The sequence below is a fragment of the Vanessa tameamea genome, chromosome 14 (assembly GCF_037043105.1).
Source record: "Vanessa tameamea isolate UH-Manoa-2023 chromosome 14, ilVanTame1 primary haplotype, whole genome shotgun sequence".
In the NCBI taxonomy this organism is placed as follows: domain Eukaryota; kingdom Metazoa; phylum Arthropoda; class Insecta; order Lepidoptera; family Nymphalidae; genus Vanessa; species Vanessa tameamea.
Window position 1 is genome coordinate 8414334 of NC_087322.1, and position 17096 is coordinate 8431429.

The following is a 17096-nucleotide window of genomic DNA, read 5'->3' on the forward strand; positions in this document are numbered from 1 at the left end:
TAAAAAAATCAAATAATAAACATATTTTTATCGTACATTATAGTATCGTTCTTAAAGACTGTAGAACAATCTTTAAAAAACAAGAAATGTAAGTCAAGTTTTAATTTTTTTCTTTCACAGTACACATGCCTTCACGAGAACCTATTCCATTATCTCTGTGAGGAAAATGGCGGCGCGGTTACTCTGCCCGCCGCGAGAGGTGACGACGCGTGGAAGATCTACTTTAATGATATACCCGAAGAAATAGTTGATGAATTTGCAATGAGATACGGAATAGAGGCTATTTATCAGGCAATGACGTAAGTTGTTTTTTGTACATGTAGTTATAATTTATTACAATTACAATGAACGTTTGCAAGGAAATTACTATTTACATAAAATAAGAACCGCATGTGAGGAATCGATTATATTGTTTTAAATGTAACTTTTTATGTTTTAGTGTGTGAGTGCGTGTGTTTTTATTATTTTAAAATAAATATAATACATTGAACTATATTTAATTTAATATATGTAATATATTTTCATATTTAATTCCAGTCGGTCGATCAATGTATTCTCCCTTCTTTTATTTTAATTTTGACTTGAATAAAAACAACAAGTTTTCTTCCAGACATTTCCACTGCCTCTCGACGAAATACCTCTGCGCTGGAGTTCCGGCTGTCATGTCTACGTTGCTAGCTAATATCAATGCTTACTACGCCCATACGACTGCCTCCTCAGCTGTATCGGCCTCGGACCGATTTGCCGCTTCCAACTTTGGTGTAAGCTCTTTATTATTGTACTCTTAAATGTTTTTCACTAGACACGAGTAAGGGTTTAGCCATTGAAATATCTGTGACGAAGAATGCGCAAACAAAATTTGACTTCCAAAATATTGTTTGTCATGCGTTTAATGAAATATCTTGTGTTATTATAGTTAAGCAAAGAGTAATTTAGATATTTTATTACTAAAGAAAAAATAATTACACTTATGTATTATTTATTTTGGTGAAGAAAATTGGCCAAGGATAACTCTTGCTCCAGGTCAACGATCACTATATCCCTAACATAAAAAATACAATTACAAAAAACGTTCTCAATTAATTTTCATTTACAGTAATTGTAATAACTAGTATCATTGTATAAATATAAAAGTTCTCAATATATATTATAATATAAATAAAGATACAATAATATTTTAAATAAAACTATCATGAAACGACCAACAACCAAATTAATAAGATTACACCACTTGCCACCACTTAAAGTAATTCTATAAATTCCAGCTTATAATTACAGGCTGAGGTTAAGTTTTATTGCGTAATGGGAGGCTTCATGAAATTATCCCAACCCTTTTGAGTGTAAACATAATTTAAGATAGATGAGGTATCTAATTTCCACTCCCCTGGGCTATCGTCCAATAAAATGTTTAATTAACTCAATTCCTGTGTTTAATTGCAGTTTAATCTTGCCAACTAGTGCAAATTATTTCATAAAAAATATATTTTAGAAATTGCAACTCATATTTGTTTTTTAAATTATTATTTTCACGTGTTTTCTATCGAATTTACAGAAAGAAAAATTCGTCAAGCTACTTGATCAGTTACATAACTCTCTCCGAATCGATCTATCAATGTATCGAAATAACTTCCCGGCATCGAGCGCTGAAAAACTTATGGATCTTAAATCTACCGTCGACTTATTAACGAGCATCACTTTCTTCAGGATGAAGGTAAAAATCCAATGGATACAAACACATTAGAAGACATCTAAAGTACCTATATTAGAACTGATATGACGTCATAACCAAGCCACAGCTAAATCATAGTTCATTCGTTGTAAATTACGAACAATTTTCCTATTTTAATTATATTTTTACTTAACGTCCGAATTTAGTATTAAATGAGATTTAAAATATTCGACCTAAGACTTTGAAATGAATGACTTAATATACTAAATATTTTTACTGATTTTGCTCTAGTAATAATGTTTTTTCGTTATTTTAGGTTCAAGAGCTCAGTAGTCCACCAAGAGCTAGTACTGTTGTCAAGGATTGCGTTAAAGCCTGCCTTAGATCGACATATCAGTTCTTATTCGAAAACTGTTATGAGCTCTACAACCGTGAGTTCCAGGTAAATGACAATTATTAAAATATATATATAAGGTATAAAATAAATATACAGTAATTCTATTTCAATATTTTTAAGAATATATCCAAAGATATTTTATTACAATTTATGTAACCAGGTTGATCCAAACGAAGCCAAACGTGATCCGTCTGATCATGGGCCGCAGTTGGATTCCGTGGATTTCTGGCACAAACTGATAGCACTCATCGTATCTGTGATAGAAGAAGATAGGAACAGCTACGCTCCCGTCCTTAACCAGTTTCCTCAAGAACTAAATATTGGACAGGTAACTATTTACTCAAATATAATTAATAAATGAAATTGCAAACCAAATTGTATGAAGTAACTGCTACGTAGATTCTTCCGAGAAGTAAATGGGAATTTGTACATAGCTGTCTAAATACCTACTCATAAAATTTGTTCTAATGCTCAAATCTTTCTGTAACATGAATACTTCGTATTCCAGTTTGAAAAATAGTGACCAATTATTATAAGCATACGAACGGACATCTCAGATCCCGTTCATAGCAGCACTCTGTCAGTGTGAGGAGAAAGTTTAAATTCTGGCATTGCCAGTAATTTGCACCGTATCGTCTTTGCTATTTAATTGTTCATATTTTGGAATATATTAAAACTAATTCAAAATTCTGATTAAATCCTTCCCTTAGTTGTCAGCAGCAACAATGTGGTCTCTATTTGCCGTGGATATGAAGTACGCTCTGGAGGAACATGAACAGCATCGGCTCTGCAAGTCTTCCGCTTATATGAATCTGCATTTCAAGGTACAGTAATAATTTAATATCTCAATATGCGCTAAAAATTTTGCAGTGATATTTCCGTTTACAGAATCTGTAAGTTTAACCAATTGAGGTGAAGACCAAGCCCGTATTTTAATTTATACTTAAATTAACCTAAATTTTATTTTGTATGCATTTGGCACAATTGTAAGTCACGAAAAGAAGAAATTCCTCAATTAGAATACAATTTGCTGGATTGCATTTACCAATGCATATATTTTTTAAGTTATGAATAAATTCGGAATTCAAAATATTTTTCATTAACGGAAGTAAAATATAATTACATTGCGCTTTACCGTGAAAACTAAAGTAGATATATTACATAAGAATACTCCATTAAAATCTGTTCCAAATTATTTTATTTCAGAAATTATAAATGAAGGAGCATTTATATTTAATATTTGTGGCTTTAGTTTTGAGAGGTTTTTGTTTTTAGGTAAAATGGCTACACACAAACTATGTAAAGGATGTTCCTCCATATCGTAAAGCCGTCCCCGAGTATCCAGCATGGTTCGAACCGTTCGTGATGCAGTGGCTTAATGAAAATGATGATGTATCTTTGGAATACCTGAATGGAGCCTTCAATAGAGATAAGAGAGACGGGGTGAGTGCTGTATTTTGTGTAATTTATTTTTAATATAAGAACAATACTAGGTTTTTTTAAATTTCTATAGATTTATATTTTTATATCATTCTTTAATAATGCCCTGTTATTCTGAATGTATTTAACACTTAATATTATCGATAAGATGCCTATGCCTATTTTTAATATTCTTATGATTAATAAAAAAAATACAGAGAAAAATCTGTCATTGCTATAAAAAAAATATACATATGACTACATAATACTAGTGCAATTTTTTTCTTTTTCAAAAATATTATAGTTATTAGTTATTTCCAAAAATATTAACATAAATATTTGTTTACAGTTCCAAAAATCTAGTGAACATGTACTCTTCAGTAACTCAGTGGTGGACGTCTTCACTCAACTCACTCAGTGCTTCGACGTGGTATCAAAACTTGAATGTCTTGATCCGGAAATTTGGAAGAGGTATATGAAGAGATTCGCCAAGACCATCGTAAAAGTACTCGTAGCGTACGCGGACATCGTGAAGAAAGAATTTCCTGAACATTTAAAAGAAGAGAGAGTGGTATGTTTCAAAATAGGAGTACATATAACATATTTGCTAAAAATAAAGTAAATTACAGTTATCTATACATACATTATAATCAAATTGGAGTGTCTGTTTGTAACATTAAAACAACCACTTTTTACTAAATGCATATGTATGTATACACGGTACAAATACCGAAACAATATTTTTTACCATTTTTGTCTGTCTGTCTGTTTGTTCCGGCTAATCTCTGGAACATCTGGACTGTTTTTGACAGGACTTTCTCTGGCAGATAGCTGATGCAATGAGGAGTAACTTAGGCTACAACGATAACTTTTTTTTATTAATTTCAAACGCGCACGAAGTCGCATAGCAGGGCACAGATAGTATATTATTAAAATTGCGAGTAGTATAATATGATAAAATTATAGTTATATCAATTGTAAATTCACAAAAAAATTAAACGTAAAAATCAAATATTATCCTCAATATGATGACTTTTCAAACAAATGCAGTTAAAGCGTCAGATTGAGTTTACAATTTTGATTCAAGATAGGTTGACAATGGAGTCTATAAAAGCAAAAATAAAATATCTTATATAAGATGAAACGAGTCCTTCTCATTCGGGAAGACGCATTAAATTAAATGTAAATATTGCAATGTTTTTAAGTACATACATTTACAATTTACTTTTCTCACATTACAGGCTTGTATTTTAATGAACAATATCCAGCAATTGCGTGTGCAACTTGAAAAGATGTTCGAAGCCATGGGTGGAGAAAACCTTGAACGCGATGCAGCCGATATCCTCACTGATTTACAAGCGAGCCTTAATAGCACCTTGGATGAACTCGCTTCTATGTTTGCTAACAGGTACAAAATATCTTAAAATGAAATCAAACGTTTAGTTTGACGATTTTACGGTGAAATAAATAAGCAAATAACTGTTTCACAGTCTGGAGACGCGAATCACGGCGAGCGTGAAAGAGCTCGGAGAGTTGCTGCAGAAAGTAGGCGGCGGAGCGGCGGTGCCGGGCGCGCCGCAGCCTCCCGCTCACCACGAGGCGGACGAGGTGCTGCGACCTCTCATGGACATACTGGTCAGTACTCTACAGCCAGCTCACCAGGGTATTAAATAATAAATAGTTTTTTCTAGCTCAATAATAGCATTAAAATATATTTATTGTCATAGATAATACCAGAAAACGTCAAATTGCCTCTGTTACTAATTTAAATTAAAAAAATGTTAGTGTTATATTTTTTAAATTGTGATAGTTCTTACGTTGGCCATCAATCAGGCACATCCTAAGTGTATTGTTTCTTAAATTAATAAAGAAATTTAAATTTGCTAGTCATTGATAAATTGAATTAAGTAATGTAAATTCCCCTATTTTGTCGATTTACTAAAGTGTATTTAAAAAAAAAAAATTGGTTGTAGAAAGTATACTTTTACTTTTTAATTAACAATGGTTTTTCAAATATGAATTTAATACATTTTTTATAGCAATGGTTTTATTTTTATTCAGAAAAATGATAATTTTGATGAGCTATTGTTTACATTATTTTTTTATAGGATGGCTCATTAACAATGTACGCGGTATCTTGTGAGAAAACAGTCCTCAAGAGGCTTTTGAAAGAATTGTGGAAGATCGTAATGCAGATACTGGAAAAGACTGTGGTCCTTCCTCCAATGACCGATAAGACGGTAATTATACATACTACAAGTTTATACAATAGCCGGAATATATGTTTATCTTCATTTCATTACAACATTTATAATTACCTTAATAAATATGTACCAGTTTGATTTCTTTGAATCATCCTTAAACCTCAAATAAAAACAATAAATATAAGTATGTTTTAAATAAAAACAATAAAATATTCATAAAATAAATTTAACCTAATCGTTTTATATGTAGATGATGTTGAAGAATCTGACAAACAATGCAAAGAATTTAGCAGCAAATGCGAAGATCGAAGATATGACGCAGCTCTTCAAGAGCACGGTCGGTAAACAGGATGTCAAACATGCACTTTCCGGCGTTATGGATATTTCGAAGGAGGTGAGTCACCATTCAGATTCTCCGAACAAGTCATGTTCGGTATACGGTAATATCGATATCTTTGTTAATACAAAAACGATCATGTATATTAATCGGATGATTGTTGATTTATCACGAAACATTGTTAATAAATAAGGGTCGGAGTTTTTATTATTTTCTGTTGTTGTTGCTTTTAGTATTGGTCAAAATTCAATACTTTCTTTCCAGCACTTATCGGCAGAGAAGAGTCTAACGCCAAAGCAATGCGCGGTCTTGGGTGCAGCGCTGAATACCATCAAGCTGTACTTCCACGCGGGTGGCAGTGGTCTCAAGAAGAATTTCCTGGAAAAAAGTCCAGAGCTAAAATCGTTAAGATATGCACTAAGTCTATACACTCAGACCACTGATACTCTCATCAGAACGTTTGTCACCAGTCAGCAGAATCAAGGTAACCAAATAAAATTTAAATTACATTGTCCACATATTAACAATAATTTACATATAAAAAGAATGTGAAAGAATATACATCTATACCTCAAAACTATGTTTATTTTAGATGCAGCGGTTGCAGAGGAAGGTAGCGTAGGCGAGGTTTCACTTCAAGTAGATCTGTTCACACATCCTGGTACGGGTGAACACAAGATAACAGTGAAAGGTTAGTAGATGTGTTTTTATTTCAATTAAAAAAAACCAAAACTGAATGCATATTTATTGACTAGTCTAAAAATGATTTAAACTTATTTACGCAACACAATTATTTCAATGGTTCAAGAGTGTCATGACTGTTACCAATTAAAGACAGGTAACACAATTACCGAAGAACTTTTCCAATAGAATTAGTAGTTTTTTTCTAAATCTAGAACAATAAAAACTTACATACCATTTATAATCAAATATATTTTTTGACACTATTTGGCAACAAGTTTGGTTCGAAACCACCAGATCCCAGGATTAAATTTGTAGTCGGTCCAATAAAAAGTGTTGGGTTTTTGATTAAGAACTTACCTATAAATATTAGCAATTGACAGGTGATAGTGTTACACACACGTACCTTGGCCCTAATACCTACAAATTATATAGTTAAATGTAATTTAACGTAAAATATAATGTCCAAAAATTATTAGTACCGACCACTTCAAATTAGCCCAGGACAAAAAATTCATTTCAGTCTAAACCATTAAATCCTATCCTAAGTGCCCGTAAAGTACTCAAAGCCATTGAGCCTGCACCTGAACTCCTGAACTTCTTCCAGTAGTGCTGTTTCATAGAACTTTGAAGTGAAGAAGTGAAGGAAAGGAAATTACATCCGTGTTACACGTATACAAACGCACACTTGATTTTACGATATATCCAGCGCAGATAGTAATAATGTTCATTACGTATGACTGCCGTGATTGAAATCGATAAGAAGGTCATTATTACAACAAAGTTTTATTTCAAACCGTATTTAACACTTTGCATATGTCATTTACAGTGGTTGCTGCAAATGATCTGAAGTGGGTGATCGCTAGTGGAATGTTCCGTGCATTCATTGAAGTAAATCTGATTGGACCACACCTGGCCGATAAGAAGAGAAAGTTCGCCACGAAGTCGAAGAGTAATAACTGGAGTCCTAAATTCAATGAGACATTCCACTTGTGAGTTTAATCAACCTTCTTATTGAACACTTATCTATTTTAAAATATAAAATAAATATTTAAAAAAATACGCTATTTAGTTACTCAGACTTGAAGAATTATAACCGTTGTTAAATGTGTATTTATTTAATTTAAATACATATAATTCCAGTATGGTGAGTGCAACTGAACAGCTGGAGCTGTTTGAACTGCACGTATGTGTTCGAGACTATTGCTTCGCGAGAGAGGACAGGCTCGTAGGCGTCGCAGTCATGCGTCTTGCTGATATTGCAGAACAGGTAATACGAAAGAACTAAGACTTTTCCCCATAAAAAAAAATCATTTGACACCACACAGGGCTTTAGATCGAATTTGTAAATTTCTATTTCTTTTATTTGAGTTACTTTTTTATGCTAATTTATACATTAACATATGTTGTTTTATAGGGAGCATGTGCGTGCTGGCTTCCACTCGGCACTCGCGTGAAGATGGATGAGACCGGCTGGACAATACTTAGAATACTCTCTCAGAGGCATAGCGATGAAGTAGCGAGAGAGTTCGTCAAACTGAAATCGGAAATGAGAGCAGAAGCACCTGCCGGTAGCCAAGGACCTTCGTGAAGACCTCCGTAAGGAATCACCGCGTGATACATTTCAGCAAGCCATTCCATTTGGATCTTCCATACCTAGGATTACGACTGGAAAAAACCGGTTGTGATATGTTAAATCATAGTGCTAATGGGGCGACCTCAGCGTTTTGTCCACGTTGGACAAACCGAAGATTAGAAGACGAAATTCAAAGCTATTTCACCATCAAGAGACAAACTCAAGATCGAAATATTAATAACAATTCGGCGCTCCGGCGGTTACCGGTCAGTGCTCGTACGTTTCGTTTATATTCTCGACGTCGAGAGAAATCGTTTTGTAAATAAATTTACGATGTTAAGTTACGCGAATAGTAGAATATTTTGCACAAATTCGAATCATTAGCCAAAAAGACTGACCGTAGGCGGCCGGGCGCTGCTACGTCCGCCGATCTTAGGCATACAGCAAAATAAAGATTGTTCAAATACATATATCGCCATTGAATTGCGGAAAACCGTATCCGTTTGCGTTATATCCATGAAACTATTGAAATCGAGCACAAAATTTATCTATAAACACAGATGTATTTCATTTCTTCCATTACGTATTATAAAAATATGTATATATTGCAATCGTTGATGCATTGAAGCTTGAAGCGTTATCTTTCAGACTCCGAGTTTCATGGATGTTAACGTTGTGTAATTTTGCTGCATACCTAAAGTTGTGTGTGGACATTTCGACACACACGATTAATGTATTAAATATACTACTTGTATGGACCAAACCGTCGTTAATACGGACGCATTACCTATTTCCTTAACCCCTAATATTAAATCAACATTATTTAACTACTTAATCATCTTATCGTTATACGTGTACAGTAAATAATATATGGCCTTATGTAAATTATTTCCTTCGTTTGTTGGTATACATAATATGCTTCTGTCGAGGAACATGTAAAAGTATTAACGTAACATTGAGTGTTCGGATGCGATGCGAATTATACGTTTTCCGTTACCGCGTGGTGTTTGTCATGCTCGAGTAAATGCACGTTTAGGAGATGAGTGTTCTAAAATTGGATTAATATAAGTAGTATGATTTATCGTAAAATGTACGGTCTTGTCATCTTTTATAAAAAACTCCTTTATGTCCCGTTTTAAGTGATCCGCATTGTACGATGTGATCTTAAATTGTATATAATAACAAAAAAAATGTTAAAGAATACGTATATCACCTATTTGCTCTTACTTTTTACGCTTGACCTGTTTAAACATGTTATTCTAAATCTCCTGTCTTTTGTATATTATTGAAAATTGTGATATTGTTATAAAATGAGAAACAGTTATCGTAACTGTGGATATTTATATGGACTTGCTTTATAAGAGTTCATATTGTGTGTTTATTGTTAAAATTGGCTTCTCATTCGTTTGTTGTTCCGAACGGGACCTCGATACTATATCCGTTTTATTCACTTTCTATATAATTCTAAATATTGTTCGTAAAATCCTTAAATATTATATCCTAATGTTAGATATTCAGTGCTCAAATATATTTTTTTGTTTAAACGTTAGTATCGTTATTGTAATGTATTCATTTGCGATGGCAAAATAATATTAAAAATTTACCCACTCCAGGCCAAACGGTTAGCGAATTACACGGAGTTCGATAAATTCACATAAAAAAAAACATTGTGTTTTCAATACTACATTTCACACTTTACTCGCAAACATCCGTAAATAAGATAAAAATCAGTTTTACTGAAATATTTCGTCGGAGCTGTTTGACCTTCACGCGTGTCGACTCACCGGAAAATAAATAAAGCTTATCATGCCGGTAATTGAAATATTACTTATAAATAATAAGCACACGATTTAAAAACGATCGCTTCTTTTATACAAAATCGTATTATAATAAATCGAGGTGTAGCGTTGAAAACACAAAACAGCACATCACTTAACAAACACGGGAATTAGATTTTCTATATATTAGTATTTATCATGGATTACATATCTGTAGAGTGTGGTTTGTCTAGTCCAAATCTCAATAATATATTTAAAGATATATTTACTCGTCTTATTAAATAAATTAAATCATTTCTTGAGTGATTTTAGTGTTTTCGGACTGAATATGTTCGTAGTTTCATTCTCCTTTAGTATATTTATTTTAAAGCACACAACCACAATACGATTATGTAAAATGTTATATAAAATGTAATTATCGTTTAACAGATAATAAATAAAATATATCTCGTGTGCTTTATTATTAGGAGTTGTTTAGAAGAATTGTTTTAGAAAAATGTACCTTATGAATGGATAGAATTGATGTCAGATAAATTATGTATTCAATGTTTATCCTCTCAAAGTAATTAATCGATATTTGGTTATAAATTCATTTCAATAAATGGTGACTATTACAAGGTCGAATAGTAAACTTTTCAAAGTCAGATTTCTCACTTTAATTAGATATCCAATACGGAATAATAGATTTCCTTACAGAAAAAATGTTATGCATTGACGATAAATCACGACTGTATAATTTTGTATATAATTGCAAATGTACGACCATCGCATTGATTGTAAACAAAGATCCCACTATCTGCATAAACTTCCAATTTCATTATAAGTTTTGTTCATTAAGATCTTTTTTATATTTGACAATTTTTTTATTTGAATTAATCGGTTTATGAAGATACTGCGATCGAGCCAGCAATAAAGAAAAGCGCACAGCCTTCATTCAACTTCATTAATATTTTACTCCATATACCATTGACACATTAAAAAAAACCTTTGCCATTTGACAATACTTGGTAAATATTATTTTTAAGTGTAAAATGTGATGATCACGTCATCATAATCATTATAAGACGTTTACGCTCCAATTCTAGTATTAAATCACTAACATTGCATGTATCTTTGTATAAATGCATATATGTAAATGTTACATGTTTAAACACATTATTGAATTTAGAATTTTTATGAAAAAAAATAAATAAATATCCGTATTTCAAATATAGCTTGGTGTTTTCATTTATATAACATATTATGCGTAATTACATATGTAAACAATAATTTCTGGAATTAACTGCATTAATATACATTACAAAAAAACAACCGCTGTTTTTTAATAATAGTTAACTATATAAAAATAAAAATAAAATGTTTGTTCAGAACTTTTGTATGTGTTTAGAAATATAAGATATAATCATAGATATTTATTGTTCCTTTATGATTTTTTAACATGTATTACATGTGCATTCGTTAGATAATAATTTTTATTTTACCCTTGATTTTCATTCTTAATCTGCGAACACAGAAACAGCAAGAAAACAATAATAAACATAATATATAATACATCTACAGTCTCATTAAGAATGAAGTATTAAAACATGTAATATAAAAAAAATATATTTTTTTTTAGTCTACAACGACCTTCAAAATTATACAATTTACCATTATTCATTATTCTAATATTATATCTAATTATGCACACAGTTATCTCTAAGAGGTACATCTTATAACATTTTATGAAATATTTCGTTTTATCGTAAGACAATGAAACTTTCTCCGAAACCACGTCTGATATTATGGTTATTTGGGTAGCATAATGGAACGTAGACACTCCCACACGCGCGTCCGGCCAGTGACGTCACGGAGAAGTGGACCAAAGTCGCCTATTTAAAAACGTCACTCATTCATAAACCGAACACATCACTGCGGACTTGACCATCGCGAGATACACACGGCTTGTGTTATTTTTATCTAATAGTATTAACGTTGGTGTTGTGTACAATGAGTGGAAACTTTCTTACAATTCCCGGCGACAGTCCGATGCAAAGACGATCACGGGTAAGGCTTCGTTTATGTAATTGCATGTAAACATTGTTGTTTATTATTTTAGACACGTAATGTAATAAAGATTTGCTACTTAGTAGTCGAGAAAGAGATGTGTTTGTATTCATTTTAAATATCTTGAACGAAAATATCTTACAATGTTTTTTACATATTCAATTAAATGAATAAAATTTGATTAATTCGTTTAAATATTCGTAAGGCAAACCCACTCTGTTCTGTATGAATATAATTCATGCAATTGTCTGTGATCTACAAATATTTTCAAGCAACAGGCTGTTTTCTTTATAACTTCTAATTTATATACGTCAGAGGATATAAGGATGACCTTCTCAGAATAACTTAATTTGAAAGGAAATAAATATCAAAAAATCAGTCGGATTTGTGAACTTTTATCTCACAAAATTGAATTATGTGTTAATAAATAATTATTATGTACTAGCTATGATTTAAAAGTATTATTTAGAAACCTATCCCTGGTGATATTATGAAAAATGCCAAAGTATGTTTGTTAACTTGTCCCTCTTTGACTCACTATTTTTGACAATATTTTTTAAACAATTAGCTAACTTGGCCATTAAGCCAAGATATGATTCTATCCCGTAAATGATCGTTATCTTATCGTTATTGCTTTGGGGTTTAAGTAAAAACTTGACAATAATACAAAAGAAATCTAATACTTTAGTTTTGCAGAAAATTGCCGTTTTGTTTTCTATACTTCTATACCTAACTTTGTCTTATCACAAACTAACCATTTAACGGATAATGTTAGAGATTGAGATAGACCAAGGGTTTCAGCATTAGAAATAGTACATGAGTTATGGGATTTACCGAAAACAAAATATGATCTGGTCGGAATCATACAGGAACTAGATATAAAGTTTTATATATTCAAAGTTCAGAATAATTTGCAAACTTAAAAAAATAAAACAAAAGCCGTTATAGTTCGCCGGGCTCCCATTGTGGCTACGCGATAGGTTTTAACTAATAGTGTCATCTCAGACTGTTCCATTTGATCACGTTTCTATTTCGATCAGACAAAAAACTCAATTAAGAATTCATTGTTCAGCGTTGTTTCTATTTATATTATATTCTAGTGATAGGATTCTAAGGATAAATAGAAAATGATGTAGTCCAAGTTTATTAAATTGACACTGCGTCATTAGTTATTTTTCATAGTATAGTACCGTATACTTACTACTATATTACGATGTTTACGGTTATAAGGATTTTTGTAGGTCTGCTACCAAATAGTAAGAGTTTATATTGATGTTATTCTGTATGAAGGGTGAAGTACAGGCACGAAAAGATGTCATCTTCTCGTGCCTGAAAACGCGGTAGGACGAGGATTACCAGAATTGGTTTATACTTATCATAGTGTGTGCCAGTGTTAATAGATGCTTTAAAAGTTCTTACCATTAGCAGGCCGCTCGTTTGCCTTCCTAAATATAATTTATAAGGAAGGAAATAAATTATAATTATATTAGGTCCTATCATTGTCAAGTTAAAAAGTTTCAATAGGTAGCTGGCATAATTTGTAAAATCAATTTTGTTAACAAATAACTTTGCAATTAATTAAAAACTAAATTTAATATTGATCAATTCCGTGTTCGTTAATGAATATTACAAAGAAAAGTTAACTTGCTCCTTGTTTGAATTTTGACGTTTAATTCAATAAAGAAAGTTCAGACGGAATTAAGTCGGCTATTGTTTAGTCGAGATGGCCCAGATCATAACACGTGTGAATCTAGCACAAAGATCACAGTTTCAAAGCAATGCTAAATTTACATGTGCTTAAATTGTGTTTATAATTTATCTCCGGCTCGCTGGTGAATATGGTGAATGGTGGTAGTCAGCATTGCAGCAATGTGAGAAAAAGCTCTTTTTGAAGAGGGAGGAGGCCTTTGCCTATGACTGTTTCTTTTTTTAAATAAAAAAAAAACTATATCCTTATTACATTTTAAATGTGGAAGTGGACTTTGAATTTACTGTTTGTTTGACCTGCTTTTACGATTCATATCTTAAACCGATCATTATGAAATTTAGCACAAGGATAGATTGAAAGACACGCAGTGATGGATATATACTTTTATCGAGAGAACACCAGGGAATGATCATTATTTTTTAATTAGCATTTTTTTTTGAATATGCCATTTATCTGAACTCTGATCAATTCCATTCCTTTATGTTTAACTTAAAACGTAAGAAATTGATTTGCGTGGAATTTTCCGCACCGATTGCGATACTACTAATACTACAAATATAACAATAATATGCAATACTCGGAAAAAGAGGCCAATTCATTGATTCATATTAATTTTTTTATGAGTAATTACGCACATATTATGTGATAGTCATACTGTTACTATAATAAACTTGTAACCTTTTTAATTGATACACATAATCACTGAATTCCAACAATGACACGACACTGAACTAGACAACTATTTGCTACAACGCCGCATAGCTATGGAACTCAGCCAACAAACGAGATATGCGCCGTCGTTTGATTGTCGCAAATAAAACGCAAAATCAAATACAATTTTTTTAATTACAAAATATACTAACGTAGCTTAAGCTTAAAATACGAACACAATAATAAACATCTATTTGTAATTAACCTGAAATCTTCAATCCACGGTGAAATATTTGACACAATAATATGTGAACTAAGTCTGTGTTACTATTTCTGGTTTTTTCGTTTATCTAGTGACAAATTAGGTTTAGAATCTAAAAATATGACATGTTCATAACCAGTAAGGCACCACTGAATCTTCACATGCCATATGCATGCCTATAATTAATTTCATCAGAGATGTTTTCCTTGATGAGAAAATATCGTAATCCGAAAATATATCGAATTATAATCTGCTATCCATATTTATATTAAGAACATACAGTCCAGCAACGTATATATAATAAATATATTTTCGTATTGTCCTGCCATGGAGCACTTACCCGGCAGGTACTGTATATTAACAAATTCACATATATTATCATATAGTATGTTATGTCAATAAACTTAAAGCAATTACATATTTTACAACATATTTCATAAATAATAACCATGGATTATAGGTAATGACTTTTAACTTTTAAGTTTTATTTAACTGATCTATTAAAATTAGACAAAGTTATAATCGATTTAAGATTTCCGAGTAAGCGAGTGGAACAAATTGCTTATAAATTAATGTTCCACGGGTAACTATTAATTAAAATTTAGTTGTTACAGAAAATTGGATCGAAGCTCGATCGAATATAGTCTGGTCAGGGTCTGTGGCAAATTATGACTATAAATTGTCTTAATCTATAGCTATATTAATGGTGTGTTTCCATAAAAAAAATTATCAATATCTGTGTTTGAAACTTTTGCAATTCATTATAAAGTCAACGAAAATTGTGTCAATATGTATATAATTTATACGCACCATTAAGTTTCGTTGATAAATTAATTACCGCAACTGCATTTTACAGCGTGTTGACAACACAAATGTTTCCAATTTTCTTCTTTCTTACTTCTAGTAGAACTTTACTTTCTGAACCACATGGAATGTTGATAATAAAGAAAAAATTCTCAAGCAATCAGTATTATTAAATAAACGATAAAAGATAATTGCAATTAATATAATCATCACAATTTACGGAGGATGACATGAAGGTTATTCGTTGTACAGAAATATTTTTCATTTAAAATTTTAAAATAATTTCAAATTCACTATTGGTAAATATATCCTTAATCGCTGAAACCTCAAAATTATAGATATAACAAACACTTCAAGCAAATTCCATAATTTGCGCAAAATCTAAACAGAAAACGATTTACGTAACAAGGAACGTATTCAAACGCGTAAACATATTAGATGCCTAATTTTAACTTCTAAATACCAGAAACATTCCTGTTAACGCTCCAAGAGTCGGAAGTTACAGTCATCTCTCGTCGAAGTGATCGCTCTGAATACAAGCCGTGCAAGGACGGACAATAATGAGTCATATTACCATTCACCCGGGACCAGTACGACAAAGAAGACGGCAATTCACTTTATTTCGGACTTTTGGACTAATAACTGCAGACGATAAAACTTCTAAATACCAGATTGAAACCTATCCACAATTACAGATCATTAAAAAAATAATATTTTTTTTAGTCGACATCATATATCCGCAAAATTCGATAAGATATTTCGATATTAAATCCAAAAAAAAATCGATGACATTACATTTCAACGGGCGGCCATGTTTGATGTTTATGGGTGATGTTATAGCAAAAAAAAAAAGTTTTATTACATTTATGAAAGTTTTATTCCTATTTTTTTTAGTTCTCTTTATTTCACCGAGTATATATGTGCATTTCATAGTACCAATGAGTCCTTTGAAATTGATTAATAATTACTATACTAAAAATGAAATTAAATTAAATTTTAATTGTATTTAAACTTTTCTGAATACAATTGTAAATTTGTTGTACCCGTTTTTTTAATACTGGGTCATGTCATGAAAAACAATTATTGTTTTATTTTCATAATAATAGAGAACGAATAACCTCGTATCTTAAAATTACAATTTTAAATCTTCAATAAAAGACAATATATCAGTTTGCATGAAATATTTCTGCGTTATATTTTTATATAATACGTAAGTTTCCAACAATAACAAACTCGCTCGGTTTGTTTATATTAAGCTATATATGGATTTGAAATACATTCAATAAAAGAGCAACAGATCATACCCACAGCGCCCACGCGGCTATGTTCAGGCTTACAGCAGTTTATGTGTCACCATATTAATTTAGATCGTTTATATGAAATGGTTATTAACCTTCATTTAAAATCGTTTACATTACATTACGTTTACAGATTTAATATTTTATACGCAATTTAACATTGAATGATTGAAAATTAAAGCTTATATACTATCCTTATAGAAAATTCAGATCAAAATACGTTAAATATAAATTTATTTAACGTATTTTGATCTGAATTAATCTGA

At 31.4% G+C, this 17096-nt stretch overlaps 2 protein-coding genes across 8 annotated transcripts in view; both read left to right on the forward strand.

The window, feature by feature from the left end:
• LOC113398560 (protein unc-13 homolog B) overlaps positions 1 to 11274 on the forward strand; it is a 307486-nt gene extending 296212 nt beyond the window's left edge. For all 7 annotated transcript variants that reach the window (XM_064216954.1, XM_064216953.1, XM_026637348.2 and 4 more), the window contains 17 exons: positions 121 to 299; positions 611 to 761; positions 1553 to 1711; positions 1986 to 2111; positions 2227 to 2394; positions 2777 to 2890; positions 3342 to 3509; positions 3835 to 4056; positions 4727 to 4893; positions 4976 to 5120; positions 5594 to 5725; positions 5940 to 6083; positions 6291 to 6510; positions 6619 to 6717; positions 7537 to 7699; positions 7851 to 7977; positions 8125 to 11274. In XM_064216954.1, coding sequence (XP_064073024.1) covers positions 121 to 299; positions 611 to 761; positions 1553 to 1711; positions 1986 to 2111; positions 2227 to 2394; positions 2777 to 2890; positions 3342 to 3509; positions 3835 to 4056; positions 4727 to 4893; positions 4976 to 5120; positions 5594 to 5725; positions 5940 to 6083; positions 6291 to 6510; positions 6619 to 6717; positions 7537 to 7699; positions 7851 to 7977; positions 8125 to 8298 — 2658 coding nt within the window. In that variant the 3' untranslated portion in view covers positions 8299 to 11274. The remainder of the gene's footprint in view (positions 1 to 120; positions 300 to 610; positions 762 to 1552; positions 1712 to 1985; positions 2112 to 2226; positions 2395 to 2776; positions 2891 to 3341; positions 3510 to 3834; positions 4057 to 4726; positions 4894 to 4975; positions 5121 to 5593; positions 5726 to 5939; positions 6084 to 6290; positions 6511 to 6618; positions 6718 to 7536; positions 7700 to 7850; positions 7978 to 8124) is intronic.
• A 668-nt stretch (positions 11275 to 11942) lies between these two features.
• Positions 11943 to 17096, forward strand: part of LOC113398666 (actin-binding Rho-activating protein-like) — a 29944-nt gene continuing 24790 nt past the window's right edge. The window contains exon 1 of the mRNA XM_026637520.2: positions 11943 to 12107. Coding sequence (XP_026493305.1) covers positions 12051 to 12107 — 57 coding nt within the window. The 5' untranslated portion in view covers positions 11943 to 12050. The remainder of the gene's footprint in view (positions 12108 to 17096) is intronic.